We start from the raw sequence: 23,233 nt of genomic DNA, 5'->3' as shown, positions 1-23,233 counted from the left end.
GATCAGAATTCTTCATTTTGTTTTCAGGATGTGATCCCAGTTCTATCAGACGTGTATTGATTTTCTCCATATACTTTTTTTTTCATTGCAGGGGAAAACAACGTGAAACTGCACTATTTGGTATCTGCAATTTATTTTCATCTTTAAAAGTCTATCTAATCATTCAGGTGTGTAGGTCAAAATTGTTCAGCTATGAATTTACATTTTGTTCTTAAAGTGCAAGAACTAAAAGGAAAACGATATTTATATACTTCACAGAGATTAAATGATTAAATGCAAGATCCTGCCCATACTTTTTAAGTGTATTAAAATACCAAATGGTATTGCTAAAATGTAAACCTGAAAGATTCCAATTTTCCTGTATGTCACAGAAAAAATAAGTAAAAAGATAACGACGAATGAAAAGATGATTTATTTTGTAAAGCATAGACAATGAGTATGTAGTATTGCATTCAATATTTTTAGAAATATTCATATTTACATCATTTAACACACCAGGCAAAAACAATGTTTTTCAATATCATACATGTATCACTTTTTAGATGCAAATGTAATGCATTAACTATGAGTTTTAAACTTGTGATAGTTCATAGTTTATTTTCATTCTTATGTATGGAAATATATACATGGATTTAAAATTCCTTAAAATCCGATGCATGCCTCGGAATCCTTCTAGTCCTTTTCCTAAAAATAATGAAAGCAACTCGTATGTCAATAAGAAAGTATATTAAATTTGATGTAAAAAACCCCCCAAAAACATTGCATCGAACTTCTTGCGCCTGACTTTACGCAAGGCATTGCTCTTATTTTCATACGACCCGTATATTTTTGAATTTATTCAGTTCTTTGTAAAATGTTGAATTAATGAACATATATTCTCCATTGATATAATGAAAACTACACGGCTCATTGTAGGGCGTTGGGAATTGATAAAAAAAATTGTTATGATTAAAGGAAGATTTGTTTCAAAGGGGAATGGGGTTTTTAAACAAAAGGCATGAAAAATAAAAAATACATCACAGATCAAAAAATAGTCGCACACTTGCTGAGCTAGACTGCTAAAATAAATACTTATGAGCCTGATGAAAAAAAAGAATAAAATGAAGATAAAAAGTGTTTGAATGTCGTACATTTCAACAGGTTCCGTTTAAACAGCGTGAGGGCTAGATCCTAATAAACACTATGGATTTGTAGACATTCATTGTTCCACTGCTTTTCGATATATTTGTGAAAAAAGTTTATCCAAATAATCGACGTATGAACATGTGTTTCTCCTTCTAGATATTTCTAGCTTTTGTGAAAAAAAAAGATATGATAATTTTTTTGGAAAAAGCCACGATGAATGTTTTTTAAAAATGTTTAAGACAAAACATAATAATTAAAGTATACATTGCTCGTTAATAAGTAGATTGTCTTTTTACAATAGAACGCTTCTTAAAATGTTTCAAAACAAGGCATACAAATGATAGTTTACGTTTCTCGTTAAACTGATTTGATTTTAGTGCATTTGAGAAGGAACTTCTTTTATCTGACACCACAAATGTGATATACCACTTAATAGGCATTTTGTTTTACTAAAATTAATGTAAATCAATTTAAAGAGAATGCATGAAAGAAAAAAAATTAACTGTTGACTACTAGACCAATTTGATACTTTAGACAAAATTACTTTACTATTTTATAAATATAATTTCTATCTTTTCATTTATCATTGGGGCAATTATTTTTAGTGCCAATTTTTGGTAAATTTCAGATAATCTTTAGAATTCTTTACATATAAAGCTCGCACTATTTTCAAGATAACAAAGTAACGGTTGAAATAATTTTTATCACATGTGGTAATTCAAATACAAGAAAACATTTTGTATTTTAAACATTTCTAATGTGTCCCTTGTCTAGATTCAACATAACATGCAACACTCACTAAGTTCAGCCATAACATGGCCCTTACCCTATTTGCATGATTTTAAATTAGCGATATATGGTAAAAAAATATTTGAATATAATTTGTTATCCTGTTTGAGTGATTATTTCTTATTAAATATTAAAGCATTATAAAATTGAACAAGTTGACGACTTCTTTTTGTCAACTTGACTTTGTTGGTCTTCATTCTGTACAGTATTTGCTGAATTTTTGGTGGAGCTCTCATTCACTCGAGGTTGCTCCTGCTCTGGATAACTGGGCTTTTCAGTTTCCTGTTTTCTCTGCTTTTGATCATTTCCGTTTGTTACAGACTTTTCGTCCTTTGTGTTCTTTTCTTGTTTGCTACTATTTGTTTGGATTTCTTCAATTTTAGCAGTTGGAACGTGTTGCTTAATTTTCGACAATAGTTCATCAAAATACTTTCCTTCCCAAGATAACTGAATAGATTCGTCCTTTGAAAAATTAACGTAAAGTAACTGCGTAAGAACCATGCTCATTGGTCCAGTTGGGGGCCAGTCTATTTTCTCCATTAACAAAGGGATGATGGGTTTCTTTAAAGCATCAGCCAGGCTGACCTCTCTCCTACAGTTGGCAGACAGAGCATACTTGGTTGTCACTGACGACAGCATGACCTTGCAACCTCTGACCCCTCGGTCAATCTTGTCATACAGAGAGTCTCCTCCTCCCATCTGACGTATGTCCAACCAACAAGTGAAGCCCAGACTGGTCAGTCTTTGGAACAAGGCAATGATTTCCTTTTGCTTCCCCCACTGGTATGATATAAACACGTCAGGGGAAACAACCTGTGACTCTCTCTGAAAAACAACGTAAAGAACTGTCATCAGAAAATGAAATCTTTCGGGCAATCAAAAAGATGATACTTTTCTTATAATATAGCAATAAATGTAAATTTGCTGGATTGTGTGAAAAAGGTCAAATCTACATTTACGTTTTCCTGGCCAGATGAAGCTGCTTTATTCTCTCCCTTTTTCTCATTTCTTTTTGGAATGACGATCTCCTCAACAACAGGCATCCACCAATTCTTATACACTGTTCATGAAAATAAAGTAAACCATGGTGTCTGCTCAAAACCAAATTAACATATTGACAATTGAAAAGGATTTAATTTCACTATAAAATACAAATATATTTTCAAACATTGTGTTTTCTTAGAAAATAAGGCTTTGTTACTTGTTGCAATATTCTCTTCATCTGGCATGATTTTCAGACAATTCATTTGCATTAACAGTTCAGTAAACTTGGCAGCTGGCCAGATTCGGTCGTCATTGGTTTCCTCTCCTGGTCGTTGAAAGAAACGAATAAACAGGTATTCGCTGAAAATTGGCCCCATGGAACCTGCAGGAGGCCAAGCCATCTTTTCCATCAACAAAGGAATCATTGGCTTACCAAGGTTTACAGACAAATTGACCTGGAATAACCTTAAATATTATTTTTATATCATTTTATATTTTTATATCATTTAAAACATTATTTTACATGATCTACATTTTAATTTCAAATTTTCTGAGAAAAAAAAAGAGAATCGTAATTTTTTGCCAAGTTCATTACTGTAAACATTGTTAATACAAATCAATTTTAAGCATTAGTCTTTTCTCTGGTATAAACAATCTTATTTACGACAAATAAATATTTTCTCACAAATTCTTACCTCTCTGTTACAGTTGGGCGATTTAGCATATTTTTCTGTGACACATGATATCACTATTTTAGCTGCCCTTATCCCTGAATCAATCTTCTCAAATAACTTATCCCCGCCCCCCATTTGACCGATGTCCATCCAGCATTTATACCCCGCCATCTCCAGGTGACGACAGATCAGCTTGACCTCGTTCTGGTGACCCCACTGATAACTAAGAAAAATTTCAGGGGGTTCTGGGTAATCCACTGGCTCATCAGTCACAACCCCCTCTGCACAAAAACATGCATATCATAAAAAATCAAAAAATCTATGTATTAATTTGTGGTGGCATATTTCTTCTTCCTTCGTGCAAATAAATGTTGACATGCAAGATAATCTGTTGACATGCCAGATAGTTATTTTAACATGCAACATAAATATGTTCACATGAAAGATATTAAAAATAGGATCAACATTGTTTTAAATCTTATAAATAAAAATTCAACGTTGTCTACATGTAACTTACAACATGCTTGATGCCACTATTTCGACATGCAATTTAATTATGTTGGCAGGCAAAAAGAAAAGAATGTTGAAGTGCTTCTTATTAATGCTGACATGCAACACAAAACTTGTATTTAAACATAATTAAGTCGTATGTTGACATAAATAAGTTTTATGTCAACATATTTATGTTGCATGTCAACATAAATAAGATGCATGCCAACATAAGTTGCATATTGACATAAATAAGTAACATGTCAACATAACTAAGTTGAATGTGACATAAATAACTGGCTTGCCAACATATTGATTTCACATGAGAACATAAAATATTTGCAGGTTTAAATAAATTAGTAGCACCTTGCTTGTAGTATGTAACATGTCAGGATATTTGAGATTTTTGAAGATTTTTTAAAATAATTCTTAATTGATTAGCATGTTGACTTAACTATTTTGCATGTCAACATATTTATCTTGCAAATTGACATATTTGACACAAAAATAGCACGATCAAAAATATGCCACCATACTACTTTGATTTAAATTAGGGGATACATGAAGCATTTCTTAATTTTAAAAATCATAATGATTTGCATTGTATTATAAAGACTTTATTCACCCGCAGCTTTCATTGCATTCTCAACAATAATGGCAGCATCCAATCTATTCATTTCCTGCAAAATTGTCAACACTCCTCTTGATGCCTCAAACGTTCTGTGCGTTGCATACCATTCACTCAAGAGAGCCATGCAGGGATCTGATTGGGTAGCCCACCCTCTGATGTCATCAGGACTGTAACCAAGGCGACTGGCCAAAAGCCGCCAATCATGTTCAGATTCTGGGTTCAGTAGTTTCGTGACATCACGAGACCAAATTGGAGCATTACTCATTGTCTGTAATACAAGTGAGATGATATAAGATTAATCTGAATAACAATTTTTTAGTATAAAATGAAACACAAATGATTTACTTTTTTACAGGTACACAGTGATTATAGATCTACTCAAAGGATACGATTTGATATAATGACTCAAATGTGAATTAAGTATTTAAGAACAATGTATAATTGTACTGTATCTCCTACCTTTTTATCCACTTCCTCCACCCTTTCCTTGGTATCTGCTACATCCATCTCCACCTCGTCCACTCGTGTGTTGACTTCTCCAAGTCCCTGTTTAACTCCCTCAATCTCCTTCCCCTGTTCTTTGACATCTCTATGGACCTTTTTAAGCACCACCTTTGTCCCCGCTACTCCAATCTCTAGCTTTTCAATTTGTCCAGAGTGCTCTTCAACGTCTTTAGATACTTTTGCTATGCTAAGATCAAAAAGATTTTTTAAAACATTGGCCTACTGATAAAAAAAATTAGAATTGTGAAAACTTGATCTTGAATGTGTTCATGTCGGTAACGACAATACCAATTTAATTGTATTAGAATATAGGAACTATGATCTTAAAACCTATGATAAAAACTTAAAAATGCAATTCATTTGGAAGCCTGCGTAGGTAAAAATCTAAGTTCTTTTCATATTTCAGACACAGAAACAAAGGCACACACCTCCTACCCTCCAGCTCATTCAATAGATTTTCCACCAGGTCAGTTACAGTTTTAGAAGCCCCTTTCTCCTTGATCTTCTCTATATACATCTTATCTTTTTGAGTAAATATATCTGTTCCAAAGACTGAATGCATTTCCCGCAATCCTTGTATACTTGCAATTAGAACTTGCTCAATATTTGATTCATGTAGACGTTTCATCAAATAGGAATATACTAAGCTTTGCTTATCCTACAATCAAAATGAATAAACAATTTTATTTCCTCTCGCAGTAAAAGTTCAATGGTTGAAAGATATTTCTATAACCTTATTTTTAAAGGACTATATATGATAAGGGCCTAAAATGGCCCCCTAAAATGAACATCATCAATTTACTATCATTCTTTGTTTTCTTAGTACAGATATGTATGTGATGTGTTTACATAATATTCATTTTGGTTCAAGTGCCCACAATTTAGAAATATGACATTGTAAAGATAACCTTTTCCCGCCATTTTTGCATTTTTAGCGTAAAACAGCTTGTTTTCAAGCAGTTTTTCCTTCCGAAAACATAGAGCGCATTCTTGAACAAATAAAATATTTTAATCAGAGATGTATCTAGCCAAGACTAATAAGTGACAAAAAAAGTTTCCTTGTTCAAGCATGCGCTCTAAATTTCCGATTCGTAAATAGATAAGAAAAATGTCAATTTTTGGCTGAGTTTGATTGAATAAGAGAAATGGCGTCACTTCTGACGTCATATACTGCCAGTGAGTGCAAATAAATCAAATAAATAGATGAAAAATATATTTTATATCAACTCTTCAAAAAAATTAGTTAACATTTTATTGTACCCGAAATACTTAAAAAATGGCGAATTATGGGGGCAAAATTTAACTCTTATCATATATAGTTAAAAGAAACTCAATTCTTATTCTAGATAAATCTAGATATGCAACAATTATACTGTAGATATACATTGCATTTGGCTGCTATCCGGATTAAAATGTTGAACTGATAATGAGCCATAAGTTCCATCATTAAATCAGTCTTCATCAGATGACTCTCGACAAAAGGTTCCAGGTTTTCAGCGTGTGATTTGGATACAACATCCAGTACCATAAGGACTTGAGGGTTGGCATTTTTTTCCATGAAGTGATGTTTGAAAATGAGCTCAAGAGCTTCTTTTGTAAATAACTACAAATTGAATAATTTTAAGACAAAAATATTTTTATAGCATTGCCTGTACTAATATTTTTTATAACGATGAAAAAACCATTCATTTACCATGTCTTTAATCTTTAATCTTCAAGCTTTGAATCCCTCATTTTTACTATAAACCGATAAAATAAATTTCTAAAGTTATGATACATAATATCTAAATGATCAGCATACCTCTGGTTGTTTTTCAGCAACTTTCTTCAGGAACATTGTCTGCATTACTATTTCATTGGTTTGAGTTTTCTGTGTACTAGCTTTAAGCAAAGGCAGAAAATGGGAAGCTAGTGCCTCCGAGTGACCCTGGTACGCAGAAGATATAGCATCTAAAACAGAATACAGGGAACGTCTAGTGTGAACAGAGGTTAGGGAATTAACTATGGGTCCCAATAAAACTCCGATTTTGCTCAGATTATTGTCTTCGTCCATGAGAACAATCAGAGAATTTGACCTCCATGATTCATTTTTAAAGGGACTTGGACACAATTTGAGATCAACAATTTTATTTTTATTTTTTATGTATAAAATGGTTAACTGCTGCATTTTAAATGATTGACCAAAATATTGAATGTTAAAGTTAAGTTACAAGCGAGATACAGAGGTAAGAATTGGTTGTTATGTAAACAAAGCTCGAGTCTTATAGTTGTTTACAAAAATGTAATGTAGAGAATTACCATTTCGTAGACAAAATGACATGCAAAAAGCAATTAAAACTAATTCAATATCTTTATAAATACTATTTTCAACAAAAGAAAGAAACATTTGATTGAAACTTACACCAATACAACACATTTGTAAAAATTGACATTTTCGAGCTTTTTTTACAAAACAAAGAATTATAAACTCTGTATCTTGCTTATAACTTGATATTTGACTTTCAAATTTTGACATAGCATTGTAAACTTCTATATTTATCAGTATAAACATTAAAAATGGGAAAATAAAATTTGAAAATTTAAAGTCAAATCGTGTCCAAATCCCTTTAAATTCATTTTTTTTTTCAACTAATGGAATTTCTTTTCTAAAAGATGCTGAAACAAACTTAAAGACATAACTTTGTTCCAAACTTATATCGATACAGGTGTAATATGGATTAATTGAATTCATTAAAAATAAACAAAAGGGTTATTAAATTTCAAATAATTTAGAATAATAAACATTATCATGTCTAACAAAGATGACTATTTAAGTCATTAAAGACCATACTTGCGAAAAAGAAGAGAAAAAAATATCCATCTTAATTGATGAATATTCTTTTAAAATTGAGCACATGTCATTAATTAAAGTAACTTAGACATGTAAAAAGAGCTCATCAAATGAAACAAATTAAATGTATGTTAATATGTTCCTAACCACGTCCTTTAGAACACGCTCAGTGGTATTCTTTGACATTTGGTCTCCGGTTAATTGTGTTTCTTACCAAGTCTGGCATCGTTACACTAGTCGTAAACAATATGGTATCACAAGCACATATCATAGGATCTCCCAAGATTAAGTAAGATCTTTCTCCTTTATATCAATATCACTGTCCTTTATGATTATCCAGTGTGATTGGACGACCAAATTTTCTATACTGGCTGTTGTCACAAAATATTTTACATTTTTTCAAGTGTTTTATTTTGTCGTACTCTACAACTCAACAAATCGATTTTGTGACATATAGTAGAATGCAATCTATCAATGAAGCAGGTGGGGTACAAGACGAGGTTTGCATTATTTTACAAAACGAAAATACCGTAAATAGTCAATGAGTTAATGTTTAAATGAACAGTAGCTGAAAATTATATAAATATGAATAATAAGGAATCATTCTTTGAATGAATATAATGAGGTGATCATATGCGATTGGGGTGATCAAATCTATTATTAAGTAGGGTTTTATAGGATTTTATCACCCAAATCGTATTTGATCATCTCATAATTCAAAAATTGATTCCTTATTCTTTAAGTAGATGTGAAATACTAATGCCATTAATGTAGGTCAAGCACGAAGGACCAGCCTAATTGATGATCCGGCTTATTTTAAATACCAAATTAAAACAGGTATTCGCTGTTTTTGAGACCAATGTCACTTACCAAGTGTGGCAAGGTCCCTCTCTTTGATATACAGACTAATGAGATTTTCCATGCCTTGAGTGTCCATTAACTGGGTCACCTCTTCCCCAAGGATCCTTGTAACTGTTCTCATAACTGTCTTTATCATTTCGTCGTCATCATCCATTAAACGCTGGATGTGGGGAAACAAAGGCTTCAGCCGTCCTATAGTTGTCTTCCCGGTGTGCTGTGTATTAAGAAAAAGGCATTTGTTTAAGGCAAGAGAAGTGAGTGCACTCTTTGATTGAATCTCCTTGATTGAATTTCATTTTTAAAAATTGAAATTAGATACGAAGTTTTATCGACCCGCGAAAAGGTATTTGATATTATAATTGGTTCTATGATTCCACACAATCTGCTTGTTCTTCATATAAGAACATAAATATCTTTCTTATTAAGTGATGATTTTTATATACAATATGTATCTGCCAAATAAGTTATAGACAATATTAGAAAAAAAAACTATTTTCCAAAATTTCCTTATTTGAACTTTGATGAGGGTGCGGTCCTTTTTTGATTCACAAGTGGTTCTGAAGCCAATATTAGTTATTATGCCTCATAACGTAATAAGATCTAGAAAAATATGCACGTACGTTCCCTATGCATTTAATAGAGCTTATTCACAGAATTCTTAGCAAATGACACTTTTTAAAGAAAGAGTCACATTCAGCGATTCGGCACTTTAATAATTAATTGTACATTGTTTTAAGGTGGTTACTAAATGTACTTTTTGTATAAAGAGTCTACATGATATGTGGAAAGTCCTATTAAAGAGGGCAGTTAGGATGTCAAAATTAAAATTTAATGATAGTAAGTGTTCCTCCTCACCAAATTGGTGTATTGTGGAAGTCCAGCCACTGCTACCAATCCAAAGATGTTTAGATGCTGTCTCTGAAGACTGATGTATTCTCTGTCCTCAGACAGACAGAACAGGAACACCTGTATGAACGCTTCGTCCATTTCCAAGTCACGCACCTCATCACCACTGAAATAAAGGTTAGTATTAATTTTCCAACTTTTCAGATTTTTAATACTGCTTTCATTTTCAGTTAACAAATATTCTAATTTGTACATTTTAACAACGGCAAAATTCTTTAAGTGATTGTAAGACCAAACATCCATTGTAGCTTATTAACAGAGATTATTTTCTTTCAAGTGCGAATTACGTTAACGCAAGAATAGGATATATTATTTGTGTTTCAGTAAATCATTTAAACATTTACCCGGATGACTTGATGAGATTATTGAAGAAATCGACCCCTGCTGTTGTTATCCAACCACCATCCCAGTCAAAGTCTTCATTCTTCAGGAGACACAGAAACCTTTCTAGGTAACCCTTTATCAGGTGCTTGTTATTCTGAAATGGTTATTGGACATAATTGTCCCCAATGAAATATAAAAAAATAATAAAACTTTTTTTCCTCTTTTAAAACCTTATGTCCCTACGATTGCTCCAGTTGCTATTTCGATTGTATTTATTGAACTATTTAATTACACTCCAACAGTGTAACTTAAGAGCATGTCTACGAGAAAACCATGCAAAAGGTGGTGGGAGCAAGGTTCTCTGATCAACTTCATATTTTGTGTGTAACAGTGTGCATCTATATGAATTAATTTGCCACAAAAATTTTTTTGATGTGGTCAGTCTAAACTTGGTTCTGCAGCACTGTTACTAAAAATAGCATTTTGACCCTTTTAAGAATAAAATTTTGTATAATTTACCAAATTACTGTTAAGAATTCTGAGTTTAGTTTAAATATGAATTCAAAAAGTCATTTAGAGTTAACACTAACAAGGTACACTTGTGTAATTCATTTTGTCAGAATTCCCATATATTCTTTCTGTTAAGTGCAGATAGGTCACGAATCTGGCATGTTTCCAACTTTTTGTAAAATTGTGAAAATATACATTTTTTAAATGCTTAAAAGTCAGAAAATGGCACTTTAAATTCACTAAATCTGTTTTTAGTTATAAGAGGACATTTATCTTTACAATATATCAAAAATCTGTCTTTGGACTCTCAATAATATTGCAAATATATTGTCTTAAAGTTGGACATTTTTCTACTTTTAAAACTCTCCAGAATCTGTAGTTTGGCATAAGCTTTACATTGTAACATGTATATTATGAGGAAAAAACCAGACATATTTGTGAGCCAAACAATATTTTACTGAACTGAAGGATTGCTTCAACACATTTCAGTTTTTTTTTTAAATCAATGCCATTAAAACACGAGAATCATGGGAAAATGGGAATTTGAATATACATGTAAGCTGAATTGGACTTATTTGCCAGTGCTACACATTCACTGGCGTCGGAAGCAAATTGAAGTTGGGGGGGGGCTAGACTAATTCTTAGAAATATTGGGAATACCTATACTTCAAAAAAAATCTTACCTACCAAAATGTTTTTCCCCAAATCATGAAATTCCTAATTCGGGGAGGGGGGGGGGGGGGTTAGTATGCCTGTGACTCCAACTTCTCAATCTTTCAAGGTAAATGTAGGAACAATTATCTTTACTGCTAGAAAAAGTGTGTGGGGGGGCTGAACCCTCTATGATGCTATGTTCATAATGTTTAGGTCTAACGTTGCAAAAAAAAGTGGGGAGGGGTGCTAACTCCCCCCTAGCCCCCCCCCTCCCCCCGGTTTCCGACGCCTATGACATTAAGACAAGCAGAGTGCCCATTAGATACACAAATGAATAATTACAGGGGCAAAACTACAAAATTCAAAGTACTTAAATAGTTAAAGCCGGGCTCTTTTGGTGTGTAATTTTACATATTTTTTACCACAGATTGACAGTCTCTCTCTCTCTCTCTCTCTCTCTCTCTCTCTCTCTCTGTGCATGTATTATGTATTGATCGTTTCATTTTTTATACTTGAACTAGTGATTTTTTAATTCAGGAAGTAGGACCAAATTTCAAAGCCCCCCCCCCCCCCCCCCCCAAAAAAAAAAACAAATAAAAAACAACCAAAAACCAAACAAAAAAAACCCCCAAAACAAGCAAACAAACAAAAACAAAAAACAAAAGGATCACCTCCATGAAAAAAAATGATTAAACATATCTTTGTTGAATTTAACAGAATGTTTTTAAAAATGTGGAAGTGGTGTGGTATCAATTGCCAATGAATGTCCATCACATTAAAATATCATAGAATAAGGTAGATTTAGTAATTATTTTTGTCCGACAGTATAAAGGATTGAACTTTTATTGTTTGAGGGGTAGAGGGACCCAATATCAAGCCTGAATTACGCTTAAAATTAGTAAATAGCAGCAGAATATCAGCGTAATATAATATAGAGAAACATTTTATTAGCATTTCATTTTTTCAATTTTTTTAATCACAAGACAATAAGAGAGTGTAAAAATTTTGACTTTTTTATTAGACTGCTTCATAACTCTGGGACCAGGTCTTCTTATGATGGTTTATAATCAAATAACATCCCAAAATAACAATCCCACAAAAACAAGTTATGATGTCTATTTTAATATTTGGGATAACTTTTTTATACCGGTAGTTTATGTTTATATTCATATGTGGTTTTCGCAGGTTGAGATCCCCTGGGGAAAGGGTAACCTAACACCTCATTTTTTCCTTTACAACTATATTTTAATTTTAAGAAAAGGTACAAACTTTAATTTTTTCCAAGAGGAGATCAATTGCTAATAAAGAGGTAGGGAGTAGACCTCTCTATTAATTTCAGATGTACTTACTGTGTTACATTCTCAAGAACTTAAAAAACCCTGGCTCCCTCCCCGTCATTTCAAGATTCCATGAAGTCTAACCTTAACATCTAAAGGGTAATTTTTAGATGGCCAGTGAAATGTACACGTACATGTAGAAATGTGATGTCTATTGCAACAGACTCCGATGATAACGATGAAAAATTGCACGAGGCATTCCTTGTGAATTCCGAATTATTTCAACATAGAAAGAATAATCTTAGCGTGACCAGGCTATGCTCAGGTCTTACCCCATTATAAATTAAATCTTTGTAAGAAATCAGTTCTCGTTTTTGTGGATTTTTTCGAGTAAAATATGATAATCTGTGAATGAGATTATCTTGGAAAATTTCCCCTTCATCTATTTTAATTGTACTTCTATCACAAGTTTGTATATTTTGATTAAAATTCGTCCAAATGTGCTGCTTAATTGGGACAGAAAATAGCAGTTTATAGACTAGATACAAGTCTCCATCAAACTTCAATATGTATGTGATATAGTGAATAACACTAACAAGATGGGGCAATTTTTGTGCAATTAAAATCATTCAATATCATAACATATATTAACAACACTCACAGCATTTCTCAATACTTACACATGTAGCCTGAACTTGAACTTGTATAGCTTTGTCAACATTCTGACTAGTTTACCTTCTCTACCGAAGAGCGCAACAGGGGAGACAATTTTAACAGTAGTAATGAAATGCAAATGTAATGAATAAGAATTCTATGAGAAACAATGATATCCACTAATTTTTTTTTAATTAAAAGCAAAATAGGGTGGGGTTTTTTTCATGTTTAATTACAAATATTGACTTCAGTGGATTAAAATCACTTGTAACATAAAATTTCAAAAACCAAAAATTTTTTATTTTATTTGAAAATGGTATGTTTTTGTTAATTTATTACTTTTTAGTCCTTGAGAGTCCAAAGATGGATTTTATATATTTGTAACATTACATCAAACAGTTTCTTATTAACACAAAATTTCAAAAAATAATGTGCCATTTTCTGAGAAATTCTTTCTGAAAAATTGACAAAAATGTATAATTATCATTTCTTGGCATCCTGCCAACATTTACACCCTTGGGACTTCATGGTGTAAATAGATATATGAAAAAAAATATGCAACGATTAAAGGTTTGAACTTCCTCTTTAAGAATATAGTCTTATTTTTTTTCAAACATTGTTTATACATTTTGTAATTAATTACTGAATTTGACAATTTTTCTCTTAACTTTTCTAGATTTTAGAGGATAATTAACCAGAATGCAATACTGGCCGTTACTATAAATAGAAACATCCAGTGCAAAAACAAACATCATATATCTGACTCTAGATGGGTATCCTTTAAACCTATGATAACATTCTGTTCATTCTTGAGACTTGCTGCCGCAGCTTTTTTCCATATTTGCAGGGTTTTCTCGTAGACATGCTCTTAATACAATTAGAAATCACTTGTTTTATATTGTTTTTACTGAACGTTTTGCCTTACAAATTAAAGCTGTTCCAAACAATAAAGGAAACGACTGGTATTTAACTTATTCAAATGTTTCAGATCAAACAAAACAATTAAACACAAGTCACAAATACCTTACTCCAAACAACAGAAATAATAACTGCATGCATATTAACCGTCAATTAGTATAAATTTTTTACGTTAAATTCTTAAATTTGATTGCTTTAGACGCAGTTTATAATCGGTCCTATTTCCCTTAGAGTAAGCAACAGACATGGCAACAGGTAACACAACGAATTGTAACATGCGCTTAAATTAAATTATGTCCGTATATATAGTTCGCCGTAGAATTAACGCCATCCCTAAAAAAAACAGTTGAAATTGACATCCCTAAAAAACCCATTGTCAACTTCTGCTTCGCGTCGATTGACTGTGGTGTCAATTTTAATTGTAACCTTCTCATACAGGCACTTTTTATATAATGTTAATAACATACACATAAAGATATGTGTATGATTATAATGTACGCATTTTCTTGTCTTGTAATTTTTTGGTTAACCGATAAGATAGTGAAGTATATGTTTAACACGTCGTTATCAATTGTCCATTTCATTTGACGTACTGTAAATTCCTAATTAAATGCGAGGAATTCATATCCGCGTAAAATCACGAAAAGCACATCTCGGGGATGCTTAAAGTTCCCTTATATTTTTCGGACAAATGTACAGTTTTGGAATTATGATTAAAATTAGGCGTTCGCGATTTTATATTCTTGCAATTTGATGCAAAACCGTTGAAATACGGAATTTAGTACTCGAGTAATATAAGGAATCTAAAGTATACACACAACCACTTGAAGTATGCTAGTCTTATACATCAATATATTTAAAACATACCGTTAGTGACATCTTTTCACTAGCTGTTCTGCATAGTCTATCCACGGCTATCCCCTTTCCAAATGCTTCCATGGTAACCATGGCTAGCTCCGCTACTTCCACCTCGACATCATTAAACACTTTCATAAGTCTGAAAAATTATTCTTCCGTTTCAACCCAAATCCACCCATTCCCTTGCAAATGATTAAAACAACTGTCATAATAATTATACGTTGATATTGTAAACTCAGCTAGATAATCCTATTAGAATAAAAGGAGCATGGTCACGGTTTTGTTAAAATACTATTTTTCTGTTTTTGATATTTACAATGTTTAAGAAATGCATATCTAATGATAAAATGAAATTTGAGAGTTAGTAGGAGAGTTATAAGCGAGAAAAAGGGCTCGTAATTTTTTGTCATGTAAACAATTCAAACGTATGTAAAAATTTCAGCCTGATTTCTCTCTGTTCTTATTCATTTTAAGCATAAATAAACAGTTCCTAACGTTAGACGCATTCAATTTAGGTCAAAAACTAAAATTTTAACTTTAACATTTCAAATGCAAACAAAAGCTTTGTTTACATTGCAAATTGGAAGCTCTGTAACTCGCTTATAACTCAACGAATTAATCTCAAATATTGGTTGCCTATTAAAAATCCCTTACTGAAGCATTGTTAACATTAAAATCGGAAAAATATTTTTTTATAAAATTTGTGACCATGGTTCCTTTAAGAGACAACACGCCATTACATTAACTGATCCAAGAGTTTTTCCAGGAACGACTCCGCATTGGAGGAGTAATCTTCTGCATTTTCAACAGAGGAATGATCTGCATTCGTAAGGGCTTTAATCATTGCTTTTGCTATAGATATATTTTCCTAAAAATAAAGTTAAAGTTTGATTAAAAATTTGTGTACCATACGCTGAAATGAAGGAAAATATGTTAAACTGATTTTTATTTTCTTGCTTTTAACATAGAATAACTATTGCTGTAGAAACGAGTTTGCTAGGCTCAAAGTGCTCTATGTTATCATACAGATCATATATAAGTAAACAAAAAGTAAGTTTAGTTTATTATTTTTTTAAAACGTTCAAACTGAATTGAGCATTTTAGAATTCAGATTTAATAGTTTTGATTTCATTCGCAAGGTTAAGGAACCCTTTGAAATGAAAATTTCATGTCTTCTTTATATGTATAAAATAGTTTAGTTGTGTATTTTGAAAGATTTACTTATATTTGAATGTTAAAAGTCATGTTACAAGCGAGATAGAGAGGAAAAAGGCGTTGTTCTGTAAACAAAGCTCGTCTTATTTTATTTTTACAAATAATGTAAAAAAATAGGAATTACCATTTCTTTCACAACATAACTTGTACAAAGAAGATACACTAATTTTATGTGATCATAAATAATGTAATCAGCAACAAAAAACTTATACCAATACAACACATAAGTAAAACATAATAAGACTCCAGCTTTGTTTACATAACAAAGAATTCTTACCTCTGTGACTCGCTTGCAACTCGAAATTTGAATTCAAATTTTGACATATCTTTTAAAATAACCATCGATATTGACCATTTTAGACATAACAAAAAACAAAAAACAAAACTGAAAACGTTGGGCTTAAATCATGTCTGAGTCCCTTAAAGGTCGTCAATTCCCTTTACTTTCCATTTCCAGCAACTTTTCCACTGATTTGTGCTTAGAGTTCTTTCTGCTGCTCTCATGAGTTTTTCATGAACCCAACCACAAAATCCTCCGATGACGGACAACCAAATCTTTCCTAAATTGGCACTAAAAGAAAGGATTCTATTCTTATCGATCTTAATATCACATAACTTCCAGACAACCTTGTGTCAATTTTCCCAAACCTACATAAGTTAATTTGTAGAGCATTGCAAAAAATTACATGGAATAATTATAATGTACATACGAAAGTTCTTTGTGTATTGTATGTGTAATCTGATATCTTACTTTGGCTTTAGATTATCGGTGAATCTATCGGTGGTATATGCCAGCTCGTTCCCTGTTATCTTTTCATGTGGAGATTTCTCCAGTATCTCTTGAGATGTAGCAGCCCACGTTTCAAAAATTTGAGGATTCTGTTAAAATTATTGTTTTAAGGAATGAATTCAATATATATTTGTTTTATTCGATATAAAATGGTTTGGGGCAGTTTACGTTTTATAAACCGCGAAGCGGTTTATAAAAAAGCTTAAACTGTTTCAAACCATTTTATATCGTATAAAACTAATAAATATTGAATTCATTGCTTATAATTTGATTTTTTTTACTCTTCATTGTAGAGAAAAACTGTCTTTTGACCTTTAAAATAACATACAATTGTACAAAATTCAAACGTATCGTCAGGCGTATTGATACGTTTTTGACGTTAGTCCTACTATGACGTTGGCAACATTCTTTATACAATATATAATAATTTTTTTAGCCAATCAAGCGCGCGTTACAACCAGAATTAAATTTTTGATTGATAATATCATAAATGCGTCAAATTGGGACGTCACAAACATTACACATGTTTAATGTATTCAAAAATAATTATAATCATTCAACTCTAGCATATCAACAAGCAAATGTACACTTATCTCATCAAACCTTAAAACACTCTATTGGGATTTCCTTATAAAAACAGTCGAGTTTCTTCAGTAGATCTGTATCCTTGCCTGTCAGACGCTTCAAACTAATCTCCTTCAGAAGCTGACAAATATCTGCGTAGACTTCAGCAATCATCTTTCCATCCCTACAGCCAAATAAAACGTGGAACGTTGAAAAACGAAATGCTGCAATCTCTGTATATAAATGACTGTTTGAAATCTATGTTGACTACTAAACTGAGAAAAGTATACACATGTTCATACTTTATTTGCAGAATATTTGGAAGCTTTCGATATGTGGTCTCACAAATTTGTCTATGTTGAGGGAATTTGTGATCCTTGATAAAATCAGCAACTCGTAAAAGCTGCGAGCGATAGAAACCAGCATCTTGTATTCCCTGAACAAAAGATGATAATAAAAAAATGTCAAGATTATATAATATCGGATGTTTGAATTCCATGGATGGGTACAGTCATTTTAAATCAATCCATACAGCTAATTACTTTATTAAACTTGAAAATGTAAAGATGAATGATCTTTAGTAGGAATATTTGGTTGAGTAAATTCTTAGGAGACAAGGAAGAAATCATAGGTATTATGCTCTTCTATACAGAATTAGACCATGCTAACAAAGATATTAAATTATAAATTGTTTTGCAATATTTTGTTTTATTATGATATCGAATGTACCTCTTATCACGATTAAAAAAAAACATTTGGAGGTGTATCGCGCGAGAACTCACAAAGAATGGCTGCATATGATAAGCCTGGTAAATTTTGTCTTGGGCCCTGATCAAGACTGTCTGTAAAGTATCCGGCACATGAGGTAACTGGACCAGGTAAAACACGAACAGGTCCATAAAGGCGCGATGAACCTCAGGTGACCTCAATCTATCCTCCTTATCACTCCTGTAACATCATTGTTTAGTCACAATTATTATGCAGTATATAATACAATGTTCTATTTATTTTACAACATTTTTTAAGTTTAGGCACGACTTTTAGTACAATGGTATTCGTATTTTGTGATTTTGTTTATAATTTGCTAATGTACGTACTTTGTAAATGCGGAAAGTTAAATCTGCTAAAATTGAAAGTTAGAGACTTTGTAACATAGCATAAATAAGGTGGCTAGCCAATCTGTTTCGAGTGAGACAGTATACTTATCAATGCCATCGATGTTTCTTGCTAAGCAATCCCAGTTAACTTATATTCTTTTTTCAAAACTTTGTCTGATGACAGTAGCAGCTATATGATTTGGGTTCACTTTGCAGACAGTGGCACTATACCAGTCCACTATGGAAGCAACAACTACGTAATATGGATACATGTTTTTTTGACAGTGATAGCATATTTAAACGTATATTACTTCCTTGGATACTACAAACTAACAAGTGAATACTGTACCTGATTACTATAACGAAGTTACATGTCTAAGAGCATTTACCTCATTGTAAAAATTGTCTATTCTGATAGCCTATTGCTGAAGACATTTTAAAATTTAGAGAAACGGGATTGGTCCACGATTAGTGCCACAAATGCGATAAATCATAAAGGTTGGTGGAATTCGACTAGAAATGTGTTTCTAACTTACTATTTCTATCTTTTAGATTAAAAAATGTCAATTAAAAGTTCTACTTATTTTGAATATGAACATATCAAATAAAACATAAGGTTAGGATAGTTTATCCATTTTGCAACGTATTTTGTCTCCTTAATGTTCTCCACTCTATTGATTATTTATTCATTGAGTAGACTTATTATTTTCACGAATTTTAATGTACTCGATAGGATTTTTTAAATTGAGTGCTCTTTAAAAAGGTCATGAGCTTACCACGTTAAACCACGTTAACGAAATAATGATTTTTAATTGTTTTCAAATGATGGTGTTTATAAACTGTTAATCTTAAATCAAGGAAAATACTTACCATTTTCCTGAATTTTAAATAGATTTCTGTATTGTGTTATACGTGAAATTGTTGGCTCTCTAAAGGGTCATCAGCGTACCAGGTGTAACCTCGTTAAGAAATTAATTGAAATTAATAAATTGGACAAATCAAAAGATTGTTAAAGTACCTGATAACCAAGGTAGAGAGTTGATCCGGATACACCCTTTTAACCGTGTCAATGTATATAGAATCGTTTCCCTCCTCTACATAGGAGATTGCCTTAAATCCACCAGTTACGTTCTGTAAACTGTCTCCATACAAATCCTGTCAACGATCAATAAAAATATGAAAGTCCATGAAAATATCAAAAACATAGATTATAAATTGAATGACATTAGAGTGATACACTGTGTATAAGTAAGTAATATTTCAAGTATTTGTTCTGATGAGATAAAAATTAATTAAACAAATGCCACCTATTTATTCTTTGTATCTTACAATTACTGTCTTCGGTAAACTAAAGATATACCTGGAACTCAACATGTTTCGTAATGAGTTGGAGTAACTCACAATGGCCACTACCTGGCCCTGCTTTTAACAACTCTACATATAAATCCAACAGTCTCTCTTCTACCTTGTTGGATGGAAAAATATTTTCATCAACTTTCCATCTGCAACAGATTAAATGTAACGTAAAGCATGTTTAATTTCAACACAGTTGAAACAAGAACGGCATGTAGCTGTATGTAAGATATGGTAAAAATGAAACTATAATGAGACTCAATACCTTATTGTCTGTAGGATAGTAGTCAGTATTAAGTTAGCATATTCAGAACCAGGAGATCGAACTCCGGGGAATCCCCTGACACATACTTTGTTCTGAAATGCCTTGACGATGCTCAGAATCCCAACATAATCCAGGGAAGATAACTGTTCTTTGTATCTTGTCCTCTCACTCCGAAATTCATTAGTTGTTTCATCTTTTACATTAGAGAAGTCGCAATTCAAAATTAGAGTTTCCATGGCAATCCAACTGCAAAGATGATAATGATTTGGAATATAATATTTCAAATAAACAATTTCATTAGGTTAAAACATAAAATATTTGCCAAAATATTTCACACGATTACCTTAGGCATTTGAATTTTCCATCGTGGCATGCAATAAAAATTTACCTGTAGTTTCTTCTTGGTATTACACCCCCCCCCCCTCGTTTACGTCGATCTCTTCACACTGATATCAGTCTTCATGGTCAGCATTAAATTGAACTGTCTGATTCTATAAAGTCTTGACCGATTGAATAAAATGAGATATGTAATCAACAACAGATAAGAATTCATTTATTCATCATGTACTCGTTATTTCAAATCAATATTTGAAAGTCTAGTTTAGAGGGGATGATATCATCAACTACACTTGGATAAAGCATCGTGAGAAAACATTGTACGTACCTTAATGTTTACACATCGTCGAGTGCATGCTTTGGATTCACTTCCATGTGTCACTCTTCAGTTTATGGAGATACCTGGTTCTGCCACCCACACATTTCAATGATAGTAAAGCATTATAAATCACTTAATTTTCTCGGGTTTAAACTTGATCTTTCAACAGTTAGTTAATCAAAGACTGAACAACCAAAACTTAGCTTTACGTCAATTCGGAATCATCACCACACGGGTTTCTCTTTAGTGTGTGTTACTCATCAAACCGTGAACAAAATAGTTACGAACTATATCGATCCTAGTTCCATCCGACGTGTATTGATTTTCTTCATATATTTTTTTTTCATTTCAAGGGAAATCACGGTAAAACTACAGTGCATTTTCATCTTTAAAAGTCTATTTACTCACTCAGGTGTGTCTGTCAAATTTGTTCAACTATGAATTTTTAATTCGTTCTTAAAGTGCAAGAACTAAACAGAAAACGATATCTAATTAATTCACAGAGACCGACTGATTTGATTCAACATCCTTTACAGTCACATAACCTTTTAGGTATGTTAGAATACCAGTATAAATTTCTTAAATGTAAAGTTTAAATGTTCAATTTTCTTTCCACTTTCATATTCCCCATCTAAACTAGGGCATATACTGTTAGTAATGCATTGTTGAATAATGAAACCATTGCATGAAGAATCCAAATTTTATGACAATTTCAGATCCAGAACACATGGGCTAGACAGCGAATACAGAACATTGACATAAACATCATTAAATGCGGGTGTGTGTGTTTTTTTTAAAGCTCCTTACTAGAATTTGTCTTGTCTGTTTAATTTATACTTATGTGACTAAAGTGCTGTCAAATTGTCTTGCAGAAATATAAAAAGTCAAAAGCCATGGTTATCATTATGATATATCAGTAAACTGCAATAACAGTATTGCCAAAATACAAATGTATTGTTTTAAGAGAGTGCTTGAAGGAGACAAAAGCAAATAAAAGAAATGATTTAAAAGTATGTATGAGTAAATTCAAATACAAGTACATATATGTGATAACACTTAACTTAAATGTAAAAAAATTATTTTAACGTTTTAAAATATATTTTAAGCCAACAGCACGCGTTAATGTTTTCTTGTAATTGCTGATCATTACTTTAAATGTAGTTATTTGTTTATTTTAAAAAATGCTGAGTTATCTTAGTAAATCATTTCATAAGAAGTTGTAGAGAGAGAGAGAGAGAGTAAAACGTTTTTAATGTTTCTCAAATATGAGAAGGTCCGTTCGTTTTATCAAACAATCACACACAGAGCCATCGATTTAATTGTAATTGGAAAAAGTTGAAGGGTTCATCATCATATCCTAAGCTAGTCCATTAATAAGACACCGTGCCCAGTTCTGGAATGAAAAGCTGCACAAAACATTTTATTTTAAAAATGTATCCAGTAATTACCCTTTAGAGTTTGGTGGATTACATTACTTATTTAAATATGTCTCATCTGATGACACACAACTGTTAGCTAAGATTTTTTTAATATGTTTTCTGCTGGAAAGTTTATATCGGAACTAGAACATGCTTAATCATAAATATTGTTACATATGTATAAAACCCTCATATAATTGCAACATGCAGCATGAAAATCACTAAACGAGAAGTAATTAAAAATGTGATTGTCGAAGCGTAATTATATATGAAGATTACACTGAAGATTAAGGAGATTGTCACACTTAAATGGGAATAAATAGAGTAAGGACAACAACAGGTGAAAAGATTCATTTTATCAAACAAAGGGATACAACTCTTTAAAGGAAAAATACAATCTGAAAGTGGTAAGTGAAATTACAATGTGTATGTAGTTTAGCTTATATATATATATATATATATATATATATATATATATATATATATATATATATATATATATATATATATATATATATATATATATAGTCTTGTCTAGATGACCCAGTGGTTAGCGCGGTGGCCGCTCAGTGCTAGGAGAATGGGTTCCAGAGGTCGTGAGTTCAAGCCCCGGCCGGGGCGGAGGTGGAGCTCCAAAAAGGTGAATATCTCTGTGCTTTATATATATATATATATATATATATATATATATATATATATATATATATATATATATATATATATTTGTTATATTCAGTAGTATATTCTCACTATATAACTCTATATAGACAAATAGTCAGTAACTGTAATATTAGCTCGTCCGAAAAATATTGACCGGTTAATATTTTTTTGATATTGACCGGCTAGGAATAATATCCAGAGAACATTCCCTCTATTTCAAATAATCGC

The 23,233-nt window shown here is 31.9% G+C and overlaps 1 protein-coding gene across 1 annotated transcript; it reads right to left on the bottom strand.

Annotated features, from left to right (window-relative positions):
* Positions 1-394: 394 nt before the first annotated feature.
* On the bottom strand, positions 395-21,299 carry LOC128175814 (uncharacterized). Its single transcript, XM_052841656.1, has 23 exons — positions 20,661-21,299; positions 20,273-20,518; positions 20,015-20,156; positions 19,673-19,809; positions 18,340-18,505; positions 17,860-17,993; positions 17,597-17,741; positions 16,955-17,082; positions 16,648-16,774; positions 15,729-15,856; positions 14,998-15,127; positions 10,138-10,271; positions 9,743-9,899; positions 8,897-9,101; positions 6,998-7,146; positions 6,581-6,799; positions 5,625-5,854; positions 5,152-5,383; positions 4,687-4,960; positions 3,594-3,853; positions 3,116-3,353; positions 2,874-2,974; positions 395-2,739 (listed from the first exon to the last, which is right to left on the bottom strand). Exons 2-23 carry the CDS (start codon positions 20,506-20,508, stop codon positions 2,053-2,055), a joined length of 4,359 nt encoding a protein of 1,452 aa, XP_052697616.1. The 5' UTR covers positions 20,509-20,518; positions 20,661-21,299; the 3' UTR covers positions 395-2,052.
* Between the last annotated feature and the right edge of the window lie 1,934 nt (positions 21,300-23,233).

Source organism: Crassostrea angulata, chromosome 3 (genome assembly GCF_025612915.1).
Source record: "Crassostrea angulata isolate pt1a10 chromosome 3, ASM2561291v2, whole genome shotgun sequence".
In the NCBI taxonomy this organism is placed as follows: Eukaryota; Metazoa; Mollusca; class Bivalvia; order Ostreida; family Ostreidae; genus Magallana; species Magallana angulata.
Note: the sequence above shows the minus strand (reverse complement) of the source record. Positions and strands in the feature narration are given on the sequence as shown.